Source organism: Agelaius phoeniceus, chromosome 13 (assembly GCF_051311805.1).
Source record: "Agelaius phoeniceus isolate bAgePho1 chromosome 13, bAgePho1.hap1, whole genome shotgun sequence".
NCBI classification, from domain to species: Eukaryota; Metazoa; Chordata; class Aves; order Passeriformes; family Icteridae; genus Agelaius; species Agelaius phoeniceus.
The window spans coordinates 15,546,643-15,560,206 of NC_135277.1; the positions used below are offsets into that span (position 1 = coordinate 15,546,643).

At 44.0% G+C, this 13,564-nt stretch overlaps 1 protein-coding gene across 4 annotated transcripts in view; it reads right to left on the bottom strand.

Moving 5' to 3' along the window:
• Positions 1-13,223, bottom strand: part of DAPK2 (death associated protein kinase 2) — a 38,204-nt gene extending 24,981 nt beyond the window's left edge. For 3 of the 4 annotated variants that reach the window (XM_054642108.2, XM_054642107.2, XM_077185766.1), the window contains exons 1-2: positions 13,108-13,223; positions 6,840-6,936 (exon numbers count right to left, since the gene is read on the bottom strand). In XM_054642108.2, coding sequence (XP_054498083.2) covers positions 6,840-6,901 — 62 coding nt within the window. In that variant the 5' untranslated portion in view covers positions 6,902-6,936; positions 13,108-13,223. Of the gene's footprint in view, positions 1-6,839; positions 6,937-12,388; positions 12,570-13,107 lie in introns of those variants that run through there. The other variant, XM_077185767.1, reaches the window with a different exon arrangement.
• Positions 13,224-13,564: the final 341 nt, after the last annotated feature.

Genomic DNA, 13,564 nt, shown 5'->3' on the forward strand with positions numbered 1-13,564 from the left:
AAATGACAATAATTTGCAGTACATTTGATTTTTTATAGACTTTTTATTTTAGACTAAACCAGGATTTTGGTACAGCAAAATTTAATCTACACAGTAAATAAATAGGAAGTCAAATAGCACAGCATTTATAAAGAAATTAGAGTAGGATAGTTGAAACAGTAAATCAGAAATTCTAGGCAAGGTCACCAAAAGGAAAGTATCTCACTGCTTCCGTGAGGCTTTATGGAATAAAACTAAAAAAAAACCCAAAACCTTCTGCTGTTAAATACTCTGATGGCATCTCTTGTATCTTCATAAAGAGTTTTAAAAATAAAACTGTCACAAATGTCACTACTGCTTAAGCTTCAGATAAAACTGAGTTTTGGTTTACTTGTTTGTTTTTCTTCCCCCCCCCCAACAAAATGCAAAGGAAATTATTACCTCTCCTAAAGCAACTCCACAGAACCTAAACTATCAGATGCCAGATTATAACAGAATGATCCAAAACCTTTTTAAATAGATCATTTCATAGGAATTTCACTGGACTACTAAAAAGTAGTAGAAAAGAAAAAAAAAATCAGCTGCAACTTTTAAACACACTGTGAGTTTTTGCTCACAACTCACCTTTTACTGATTGTGTAATGCTCTAGAGCAAAGTGACTTTGGGGGATAAATTTCAATATTCCTGAAGGGAAGTGCTGAGCACCTTTGGACATATTCTGTCTTTAATAAAGTCACTGTCTGGCACCTCTCATCTCCATCTCTCTGAACTCACACAAGGGTAACCTACACACCCTGACCCAAAGGTGATCTCTGTGTGCAGTGCCAGAAAAGAGTCAGAAGAGTAGAATATTGACTCTTAACAGAAGGATCTGGTTTACTAGAATAAGTAGAGAGCAGCTCATTTGAAATTCAAAGAAAGTTTGATAAATCTAATGTTTCTGAACAGTGCTATGGATTATTACAAGCTTTCAGTACAGTAACACAATTAATACCTTAACACCTCGTGGGGTCCTTAGCCATGAGTCACAAGAAATTGTGCTACCCCCTGAATTGTCAACAGCATCTCCTGAAACTGTTCAATGCTTTTGGAAACTTCCCAATCCTGCAGTGGCCACCAATGTGGCCCTTATCAGCTCCTCCTGAGACTGGAGATGCAGAGTCAGCAGTGAGAGAGCATGAGCCCAGCAGCTCTGACAAGTCCCCGACAGCCTGGCAAGCTTTCTGTGTAATCTGAAGCCCAAGAATAAAATGCATATGATGAAAAATCCTCCCTGCTTATCAGACTTAGCTTTTGGATTGAGTATCAGTGCTCAGAGTGGCAATGAGCAGAGTGTACAGAGCCAGGGAAGGTCACAGCTGACTCATGCTCTGCAGGAATAGCTGATCTGATAAGCTGTTCCTCTCACCATGTGGAGCAACAGCAGCACAGATGTAATGTGTGTGAGAAAGGGTAGCACATTGCACCTGTGTGTAAAGGTCCAAATACACCCAGATATGGACTGAGAGCAACAGGCCCAGGAGCACATGAACTGTAAGAGGGGAGAAGTATTAAGGTCAAATAGTTAAACACACTGTGAGGTTTTGCTCACAACTCACCTTTGGAGAAGGAGTTTCCATCTGTTTGATACATGGGGAAGGAGAAAAATGATTTTTCTCCTTCCCCATGTATCAAACAAATGGAAACCATGCTGGCATTTCATTCAAGACTTCAGGAAATGATCTGTAAGGCCAAAACTGCAAAGAGTTGCTGAAATTCCCTTTTCACTGCTCAGCTATTACAACAGGTCTTCAGTCTGGTTCAAACTGGTGTAGAGTGTTAACAAGGATTAACAGATGTCACCTGAGACCTTGACCATCAGACAAGTACCTGTGAGCTCTGTTCTGCATCGATGGTAACAATTTGTCCAGTGCAGTTTGAATTTGAGCTGTACTATGTTTATTTCATGCACATTTTTGCTCATCAGTAATATTTTTCATTTTAAAAGTATGGAATTAACACTATACACAGTATATTTTCTCAGCTGTTGAAATTTCCATTTGCTTTCTACTTCAATGCAAAATGGAAAAAATAGGTTTATATTTACAGAAATGGCAAAACAAAGATTGGGATTAATATTCAATGTCTTTTTCCTGGGATTATTATTCTGCTTATTTTTCAATGGTTAAATAAATTACAAAATTTGAGCTTGGTGAGAACTACCACATCATCTGGTCATCATCTCCAATTATACTCTCAAAGCCAGACATGGACTGAGGAGATAGACTGAGATCATTTCCATCATCAAGGTGGATGCTGATGATAAGGAATGCGTGACTTTGTTACAAATTAAGGCCAAGGCCAACTCTTCTCTCTTACTGTAGGTAGAGCAACTTTGTTATTAGGAAAAACCCAAAAAACCTTCAATTTTCTCTGCACTCTCTGTAACAAATGTTTTAATTTGGAAACAGTTAAGGTAGCATTGAAAACTAATACTGAAACCTGCTAGAAGGACTAAAAAGAAAAAATACAAGAACAGTGACTGCATCAGACAGCTGATAACAATCACAGCGATTGTGACCAAGTTCCAGATGCCAAAACTGTTTCAGCAGGAGATTCACATACATGAAACATGACTTACAGGATCTGTAACAAGAAACATTAACAGAAGTGCTGGGTGGTCCTCAGGAACTAAATTAACATTTTGCATCAAACACAAAGGCCTGTTTTGTGTGTGTTGTAAGATAAAATAATCCAGAGTTATTATTCAAAATTTTAAAAACTAATTTAAAGTGCAAACGAATCAAAGAACAGAGTGAAAGTTCATGTCTGAGAAAGCACAGTCCTGAGCAATTTCTACAGTTAGAAAAAAACCATTCCTGGTATGAAGATACGGTGTGGTGTGAGTTAAGGGTGACTTCACCAACTGCAACCACAGCTCTGTTTAGCAGGGAGAGTCCAACTAGCTGGGGGCCATGACTTTTCATTGTCCAGGTTCCTGCCCTGCAAAGAACACCTGGGTTATCTCTGATTTTTGTTTTCACTACATAAATAAATACTTAGTTACACTGTCAGAACAGTGACTTGTGCCAGGCTCCAAGGTCCTACTATCACTGGTAAAATGCTGCATTTGCTGTCCTTTAAAGCTTCACCCAGCAAATGGGGTATCTCCTCTCTCAGAGAGCAGAGTTAATTCTCCCCACACAAGCACAGAGGAAGCAGGAACTTGTACCTGGAGATGGGGAACTACAGGAGGCACAACAAGCCACTGATGAAAGATGGAGCTTGGCTTTAAATATGAAACCACAGCTCAGGTCAGTAGGGGCTGAGAAACTGGAGGCTCAGTTATGTCCAAACTGATCAACAGAAATCACAGTGATTATTTTCTGCACAAAGGCATTGACTGGCCCAGGAGATGAGGAATGAGCATAGCTGCCAGTTACTGATACAGGCAAGAAACTGCAGTGGCATGTGCTAAGGCTGGCCCACATTGTGGAGGAAGGCAGAGCCCCTTCCCTACAGTGAGAGGACAACAGTGAAGGAAAGGAGGAGACTTCCATGCTCAGAAATATCACTCCAAGGTTTGTCTGTTTTTCTCTGTTCAGTGTTGCACGCTGCAGAGCTGAGCTGCAGGAGCAGGACACTGGCCCAGGACAGCAGTGCCAGGCCCACACAACCCTGGAGGAGCACACTTTCTCAATGGGCACTGTTAAAAACACTTTGGGAAAAGCTCCATGACACTTCCTACCCTCAGCCCCAACTTGGCATGTAACAGTGACACTGCCCAGAAGGCACAAATGTCAACAGCTCTCACAGCCTCACTGGCACCACATTTAGGTAATAGATTAATGACTCTATGATACATCCTTTTATAAATCACACTGTGCATCTCAAATTCCAGTACCTACCAGCACCATCAGTGTTTGCTAGTACAGCTGGAAAGGGCTCCTGCATGTTCGTACAACACTTTATATGTTGTAAAAAGCCACAACTACCCAGCCAAAACAGAACAACTGAAACATTGCATTAAAGGCTTTCCAGTGAGCTTTACTGCTGCCACTTTCCTGGAAACTATACCCCTAGCTCAGCAGGACAGTTCTTCTTTCTCTGGGCCTACTGTGCTCTTGATTTAAGACTTTCCAATCTTGGTTGTCTCCAGCTGTCACCTCCCTTGCCACAAGAAGGAAGCAGCAGCTATTTGACCTGCTGCATATTCCCAAGAAGACAAGTTAGTCTTCACTTCTTCACATTTTTCAAGGGGTATTTCCACTGATTTGTCACGCCGTTAACATCCCTGCAAATGGATTACACCAGGACCCTCCTCAAAACAGCACAAATTGTTAAAGCTGTATTATTTCTTTATAATGTTGAAATTTGCTAAATTCACTTTAGAGAGTCCTCTTTTTAAGCTTCCTTTCAGCTATGGCTGGAGAACCTCAGTACCCACAGACCTGAAAGTGACTGATACTATCTTGAGGGAAGCAACACAATTATAAATGTATATTTGAAGTATTGCACACATTCAGCATAGGCCATGCTAAGCTTCCCAAATGGAGCTGCTATAACGAACAAGGCCATCAGCAAGTTGTCTCTAAGGCCACATGCCCGACAGATTGCTCCCTGTGTGTACCTTTGGAGAAGTTGGGCAACAGAGGTTGGTGTAAGATTAATATTTGAAAGACTGAGGGAGTGTTGGAGCTGGTCAGAGCACACAGCTGCAGCCATGGAAAACCTGCTCACTTCTCTGCAAAATGCCTTCTCTCACCCCCTGCCTTGGCACACCACTGACAGCTCTCTCTGAGCTGCTTCCAGCCCCACAGGGACCCCGAGGATGATCTGCTGGGCACTGCCCGCCCACATTCTCCATGTGCAGGGTTTAACAGGGGCTGGGGAGCTTTGCTCTGGTCACCCTCAATGCTGCACAATGACAGGAAGTGCCTCCTTTCATCACCAGAGCTGAGCTCAGGCTTTGCAGTCTGTGGTGGGATCAACCTTTCCTGAGTGCTGTGCAAAGACTTTCAGATAAACAACTGCTGGCTCTGTCAGTGAGATACTCTGTTTTATCTGATGGCTGAATCCCAGCTAGAACAAGCACTAGGGCCATGTTAACAACTAGTTTTGTTCTCAAGAAGTGACAAACTCAGTGAGGAGGACAAGAACAGGACAGACTCTTCACAGATGTTGCTTGAAAACATTTTTTTTGTGACTTCTGCCACCAGAATGACAATAAATGAATCCTTTACCTACCTCTACTTGTCAGTAGCTAACAGCTTGTTGCAAACTGAACTAATAGAAGGCATCTACAGGTTCTAAGGGCATGAGTCAGCATTGGAAAAGATCAGTCACTGCAATCTGTCCAGCATGTTAACTTCCTCCTAGCAAAGCAAAATACCATTTGTCACTGGCCCCAACAACCTGAAAGTGAAAATACACTGACAAAGACAGTGTGACATTATACATGCAGCCTGAAGAGGAGGAGGGCTGCTGTGGCCACACAAACCTTGACCAGCCTCTCTGGCTGATTCAAGAAGCAATGGCCAGCCTGCACCAGACTGGTTCAGCTACACTTCTCCATTGAAAATCCCCAATATCCATCAGCTTGGAGAATTATGTTCATCATCTCAAAAGAGTCCCAAAACCAATTCAGAAACCAAAGTAAAAATAAATTACTCAGTCTTCAGTTTCTCACTTTAGTAGTTTGACTGTTTAAGCTAGGACCTCATTGTTAAAAACCACACCTCTTACACCCTCCATGCATGCACTGAATTCCTTTACTGCTCACTGTTGTCAGGTTTTCACTGTCAGACTGATACTCTCAGTACTAAGCAATACTTAAAAGCAAGCAGTTACAGGAAACTTAATAGTTATGGCCTTCCTGAGAGGGAAGGGAATGGAAAACAAATTAACAAACAAACCTCAACCCCTCTCCCCTTAAAAGAAGTCTTCTCAGTAACTCTAAAACTTAAATAGCTGAGAGTGAAAAAAAAACCAAAAAACCAAATGGACATCACATCAACTGAGGTGTTTTAATGGAGCTGATGACTGGCCCTAAAGAAAGGGTGATGGCACATACACAGTCATGTATGGAAACCAACTGCCACACATTGGGAAAGAAAAAGAAGGCAACCTGTGTACAGCCCTAATTTAGCTATTTGCATATTAAAACAAAAAACATTAGAGGGTTGGACACTGAACGGGAAGCAGCCATCCTCACCCAGAGCACTGTATGTTGCTGACTGAGTATCCAGTACCCTGGGTATCCAGTTCACAAACCCAGCAGTGTTTAGGCACATGCTCATGGTTAAGCATGGTAACAGTTGGTAATTACACCTGTAATTAATACCTGCAGATCAGCCTTTATACATTAAAGACTATCTACAAGCATTAACCAGTCCAACTGAAGATTTGAGAGGTAAAGCCTTTCAGGGATACATGAACAAGTGATGTCAGTGCTTGGAGCCAGCTGAAAACAACAGTGCTGTGGAGTGCTGCTCAAAACAACAGGACAAGTGAAAGTGCTGTGTCAGTGGTGACAGCACCACAGGCTCCTGGCTCCCAGTTGGCTCTGAGAACAGGCATGTGAACTCAAGTCTAAAGCACGGACACAGGTGACACCTTTCTACAAAAGACAATGCAAACATACCTTTTGTTGTCCTAGTTGCAAGAAAAGAAACAGAAAAAAACAGTTGGCACATTTAATCTAAAGAAAAAAGCCAAAAAAACTACCAAAATTTCCTATCCAAAGTGCAGTCTTTGTTAAGGTGTGTGTTGCTATTGTAGTACATTGTAACTGATCTAGGCTATCCCAGGCAGAAGGAAGAAGCAAATATCCTCACGTGTCAGCTTTTAGAATCATGTGGTGTCATCAGTATGACCTTACCTTCCCAGCTCTTCCCCAATTTCATAAATGTCCTCCACCTTCTGTTGCTTGAAGAAAGCCATACTTGGTCTTTCATTGATACTCAAGGATGATGCAACTAGAATATTAATGAAGAATGACATTCATTACATCTTGCAAGAGGCTGAGTCTCACTAACATACATTTGTGGTATAGGCACTTTGAATCCATTGCAGCTCATTCATGACCAAAGGTACCACTGATCAATCAAAATAACTAATTCAGCAGTCTCAGCCAAATAGTGAGGGCTCCAATCTGGAAAGAGATGAGCACCTTTCAGTGAAGGAGATTCTTGGCCACCACTGATGTACCCAAGAACACAACTAAGTGGAAGCACAGAACATACCAAGAAACACAAACATGGTGAAAGGAAAATGAATTAGTAATTTCACAAAGTTCTGGACAATAAAGCCTCCACACTACACCAAAGAGAGCGAGCACAAAAACCAGCATTACAGACTCCCTCAGCCAGATCCTCAGCTAGGGACACCAGGAGGCAGAGCTTCCTTTTTCTCAGGTCAGGCAGTGCTCCTGAAGCACACAGGCAGGACAGCACACAGACATTTGAAATGCTGCTGGAAAAAAAGTGCCAATTCCCTCTCCAGAGCTTTCAGCACATCTTCCATCATGCACAGCAGATGTTTCAAATGAGGAGAACAGCAGCATCTGCTACAGGTGTTACTCTGTGTAATTGTGCAGTTTGTGTCCTGAACACAATCCTTTAAACTGATCATCTCTGTGACAAGCTTCACATCTGTGCATTTTGCTGGGCTGCTTCTGGAAGAGGAGCAGATGAGAACTCACATAATTCCTTGGGATACACCTCCACAGCAATGTAGTTATGGAAACAGAATAGATTTGAACAGAGTAATTGGCCAGTCAGGTCATGAACTATTTGCTGTTTCCTGTGGAGATGAACACTGGCACTGTGCCCAATGGCCCAAATATCCACTGTTTAGATCAGAACATGTAAAATAGCTGTAAGGCTTCTAGCAGCACAATCAAATCTAATTGCATTGAGATATATAGTTATTCTCACACACCTCTACACCCAACAGCCTATCTTGTCAATGTAATGGGCTTTGTTTGCTTTATGAATCCCAGATGCTGCTTCCTTCAGATGCACTGGGGACTTCTAAGTTCCTTATCTCTATACAGCTGCTGCAGATTTTTAAATTGCAGTCATTGGCAACTGACTGGTGCATATTGTGAAGCATATTTCACAAGCAAAAAAAGCTCCATTTTGATCCTTTAGGAATAAGTTCAATTCAGTATTGCAAGAAGACTCAGCAGACCTATAAAACAGGACCAAGTATCAAAGAGCAATTGCAGTATTCCTGACAAACTGAAAGGCACACAAATTGAAGATTTTTCTCAAAAAAAAGCGGGTATTGTGAGCAGAAAATACATTGTAAAAATCTAACAATTCCTCAATACACACCCAAGCTGTCGTCATTCACTCACCTCAGATAAAAAGATTGGTTGCTTTGTTTGCCCCAGCCCTTTTTACAAACCACTGGCTTCTAATACATGGGTGGCATGTTGAGTTTCAATTCCTTTCCAAATATGCTCCTTCTATTACTTCAAAGGAACAGAAAGTCTCCTAGCACTTCTACATAAATATATTTTTAGCTGATGTTAGCAAAACCTACGCATTAGGAGCAAAATTCTTGGATTGCTCTATGTCAAGCAAAAGGGCCACTACATCAATCCTTACAGCCACAGATGATGAGGAGTATTTCAGTTATACATCAGAACTGCAGCCTGTGCCCTCTGAAGGTATCTGCACAGCTCTGGGGTGACAGGCAGGCTGGGGTGACAGGCATGTCTGGCCCAAACACAGCCATTCCTGCCATATGTCACAAGTGATCATCTCATGACACACCTGCAGGTGCCTCTGCAGAGGAGAGGGAGATGCAAGGTACTCCTCACATGCTCTCCAGAACAGCACTGCTGCAGGTCTGCACTGCACCTGGGATAGCTCAAGGGCTCTGAGGCTGCTGCATTTCTATCAAAACACCTGCTCAAACCCAGTTTCAAAGCTCTTTAATGGAGACAAATGCACCTCCCTTGCCCTCCTGTGTAACTGTGTTTTAGCAATGATCTCTATTTTTGGGCTACCCAAGGCAAACAAGAGAAACCACACGGGTTGTGACACTGAAGCCCAGGGTAACCACCACACTAATAAAATACACTGCAATGTATGATATTATTTTTCCACTTTCTACCCTGGCTTTGTTGATATTTTCATCGTTTTTCAAGGTGAAGCCAGGTGAACTGTTCTGTTAACTCTGTTGCTCAATAATTTCCTTCCCAAACCCATGTTCATGCTAGGGATGAAAATGTCTATTTTACTTTTCAATGAAAATAAGCAACTCAAATTTCACTTTGTAAGCAAATTAGAAAGTGATTTATGCAAAGTGAAAAATACTTGATACTTGATATATTCTTCAAGTAACCTTTCATCATCTCACTGAAAGATCACCAACCACTATTGCTCAGATCTTGACACTACAGTCAATAAATGCTTCAGTCATATTTACAAGACTGAGGACATGTCTGAGCTATTTGATCCTTAACTAAGTTTATGTAATATTGCTTGCTATTGTTCAAAGAAGAATTTTCTTAAGTGTTGGCTGCATTCAGCCTTTACAGAGTTCAAAAAAGCAAGCAAAGGACAAAGCCAAGCCTTGCTGAAAACCCAAAGCTTTTGCTCACCCTGAATTGCAAAATTACATTCTGAGCACACGCAAGTATGCTATGTGAAAATGCCCAGGTAAAAAGAGACGCTGCTGAGACTTGCCCAAAGATTGTAATTTCCTCAAGCTGACTACTCCCTTCATCAGAATTTAAGGTACATGGTTATAAACAACATAAAACCAAATACACCTAAAAAGTCATTGTTTTAAGAAGGATTTCATTGCCATTCAGAAGAGCAAGTTAAAAAGATTGCTTTGAGAGTGGGGAACCCACCCAAACTGCCTCTGTGAACACAATCACTTAATGTTTGATTGACAAGTTCACTCATTTCTCAGCATCCTCCAAAGAACACAGCTGATTCTGCAGGTGAGTAGAATCCATGCAAAAATAACCAGGAAATTCTCCTCCCTTCTGCTGATCTCTTACACCCATTTCTGCAGAGATCAAAGCACTAGAGTTAAATCTCCCACAAAGAACCCTTTCAAGCCCAGAGTCATGTTTTTGAAGGCTGAAGACAAAACTGTTGCACAATGTTCAGACCCCCTCTGATGTGCTGGTGTTTCCCATGTCTATCACTTCATGTTATCCTATCCTGCCTTCCACAGATATCCCTCCCTGGCTTTCACCCAACAGTCACACTAAGCAAATGCCCAAAATAGATCACACACTTGATGATCCAAAGCAACTGTCATTAGCACAGCACAAGAGGGTAAGCCAACGAAAGATAATCCTCACACACTCAAAATTCATCTGAAATAGAAGTGCCATTCACAAGCATGAATGTTACCCTTCTCTCACCTTGGGAAACTAAGGTGATTTCACTTTCAAAGATTTCTTACACCATAAGGTTTTTGTTGGACACCATTTACAAATACAGAGCACAAGTACATCAAAGCAGGAATGAGAGCAGGAATTATTTTTTTTTTTCCTAGACAGATGGTGCTTTTTCTTATGGTGGCCAGTGAAGGCAGGCTGAATTAGAGATGGACAGACATTCATCTTGGACTCAGACAAAAAAGTTGTTCACTTCTGAGGAAAAAGCAAGAGCCAGCTTTTTTTCCTGCTACACACCTTATGCTAACACTTCAGGGGCATGTGCCCAAACAATACCACAATCCAGTGAGTCAGAGCCATTCCCATCGCTTAAGAGCTGCACCAGAATTCATTAAACCCAGGGTGATGAAGGTACCTGCTTCAGTGAGTTCTGAATCAGAGCTTAATTGCTCCAAGGCAACCTCAGCAGAGGAGAGGAGCTCCTGTGCCATTTCACAGAACATGCCACATCCATTCCCCAACCATCCCACACTGGGCCCACCTCTCCTCTCCTCTCCTCTCCTCATCTCTTTGCTCTAGGATTCCTCATAGTTCCTCTCAACAGGAGCAGAAGAAAGTAAGTTCTATTTCTCTTCTCTAATGAAGTTTTCCCTGCACAGGTTAAGTTATTAGCCCATCACTACCAAATTATGTGACAATCAGTGACTGGTTTATACACGTCAAGCCCACATTAAATGCCCACCCACCAGTAAACAAGAGCAGAATACCAAAATCAGAGGTGAGAACAAAACTGCTGGAGCACTTCAGTTGCCAACAGCCTTGCATTTTTTTCCCTTAGGGTTTCCTCTGTCCTAAGGAAACAAGTTTCAAGTGACTGAGGTAACAGCTGAATAATCTGACTTTCTCAAGTACACCTGACATGAGCTGAATCATAAAACCCTTTGCCAAACTGAGGAGCATTCCCCTGGTATGCTTTTATATTACAAAACATTAGTTACGCTAAACCCATTAGAACAGACCAACGTAAAAACCTCCCATATGAACTCTTTTATAATACTGAAAAATGACCAAAACCAAATTAGAATCGAAACTGGACTGTTTTAAATTAACGATTAATGATCTGGAAAATGAAGGCAAAAAAAAACCAAAGAGAAAAGAAGAAAAAAAAACCCCACCAAAATAAAACCAAGAAACCAAACCCATTAAACAAATTAAAGTTATATTGTCTTGTAGTTTTGTCATTTTATGCTAAAAGTAAAGAGATTTTTATAAGCATTAAAGTATTTTCTTCTTTCACTTTCACTCCTTTTTTCATCTTTCTTTCTCTTTTATCCCACAAAAGACTAAGCAATTCCAACAGCAAAAAAAAAACCCAAACAACCCAAGAGGGTTTTACCTTCTACTTCCAAATAAGCGTAGCACAGTTAAAAGTTCTATCAGTTTCAGCAAACCCTTATTTTCACTGAAACTTTCCTGTCAGAAAACAAAAGTAGCCTAAAAATTCTTCTGCCAGGAAATTAAGGCAACTATTACTACTGTGTGTCCATAAAAAACACAAAACACACCGACCATCTGAGCATTCAATCCCAGTGGTATGGAATCACTGCTCCTGCCACTAACTCTCAAGGGCTCCCAAATTTACCCTGCAGTAATTACATGTGTGGTGAACCACCCAAGACTATTTCCAAGCCTCTGCTTCAAGCACACATACAAACCACATTGGCTCTGCAGCTGATCCAGCTGCCCAGCTCCCGGCCAAGTGCAGGGATCCCAAAGCCCGGCGTGCCTGAGCGATGAGCTGGGTGGGAGCACAGCCTGGATGGACACTCGGGCCGCAGGGGAAGCCCGCAAGGCCAGGCACGCTGGCTTGGCACGGGCAGAGCCCTGTCCCCGTCCCTGAGGCGCCTTCAAGGATTACTGCTGCACATCATTCACAGCACTGCCCCAAAGTCAAGGGAAACCTCCCTCGGCGACCTGTGTTTCTTGCACAATTGAAAGGCACAGGAAAGTCTGAAACCAGCTAATGTTTCAAAAAAGGGTCAGAGATGAGCTTTTACCTCACGCATTAAGCAGGTGAGCACTGTGACTTTGGTCCTTTTGCATCTGGCGACTGATCAGTCAAAGCAGGAGCAATTGCCACACATTTTCACTCTCCTAACTCACATCTTCCTTCTGGACTGTCCTCTACATGCACGCAGGCCAGCCAAACCAGTCCCCTCCACCGGGCTGTGCTGCTCCAGGACCCCCGGCTCACTGGCCAGAGGAACAGGTGTAAAGAAACCCAAGTGAAGCTGCTTGAGGGAAAAGGCAGGAAGAAACTTGCGGATAAACGATGGAAGTTGAGCACAGCATTGGCTAAATGTCCCCGATGGCCTCGGACAGGACCCGCGCCAGACCGAGGGGCTACAAACACCAACAGGGGCACTTGTGGCACCGCGGCATTGCCCGGCCCCTGTGGGACCTGCTCGGGGACAGCTGCTCGCGGCGGGGATGCTGCCGGGAGCTGCCTTTGCCTCCGGCTGGCGGCTGCGGGCACACACAGAGCCAGCGCAGACGCCCTGAGGCCGGGGGTCCGCATCCCCCAGCCCCGCGGGAGGGACCCGCCGCCGGCCCCGGAGCTGCCCCGCCAGAGGGGCTGCACAGCCGCGACCCCTCACAGGCGGGAGACGGAGCGGGAGCGCCGTGAGGGCGGCTCAGCGTAAGGGACAGACCCAGATGAAGACGGAGAAGGGAACCTGCGGAGGCGCCGCCAGCTGAGGGGGCAGCGCCTACTTACCGCGTCTGCCGGGCTCCCCGAGCGCACAGGGTCGGGCCGGTCCGGGCTGTGCCGGGCGGAGGAGCCGCAGGGCCCCGCCCGCCGCGGGCCCTGAGGGAAGGGCTCGGCTCCGCGCTCCGCCCAGAGCAGCGCCGTGAGGAGAGGGCGGGCGGGGCCGGGCTGGCTGCAGGGGCAGCGGGACAGGCGCTCCGGCCGCAGCAACGCTGTCTGGATGGCAGGGTGGGCCGATGCAGCCTGCAGGGCACCCAGCACCACCCCGACTGTGCCAGACCTGCACCGCCCCTGATGGGATGCAGATACCTCAAGCTGGGCCGGTCCAAAGCCTTCCAGTCCAACACAGCTCACCCAGGCTGACTGGGGAACATCTCAGATGTAGCAACCCATTTCCTTGCTTTAGTACACACAGGATATGTGAAAGCAGTACTAAGAAAATAAGGCTGAGGAGGCAAATCCAATG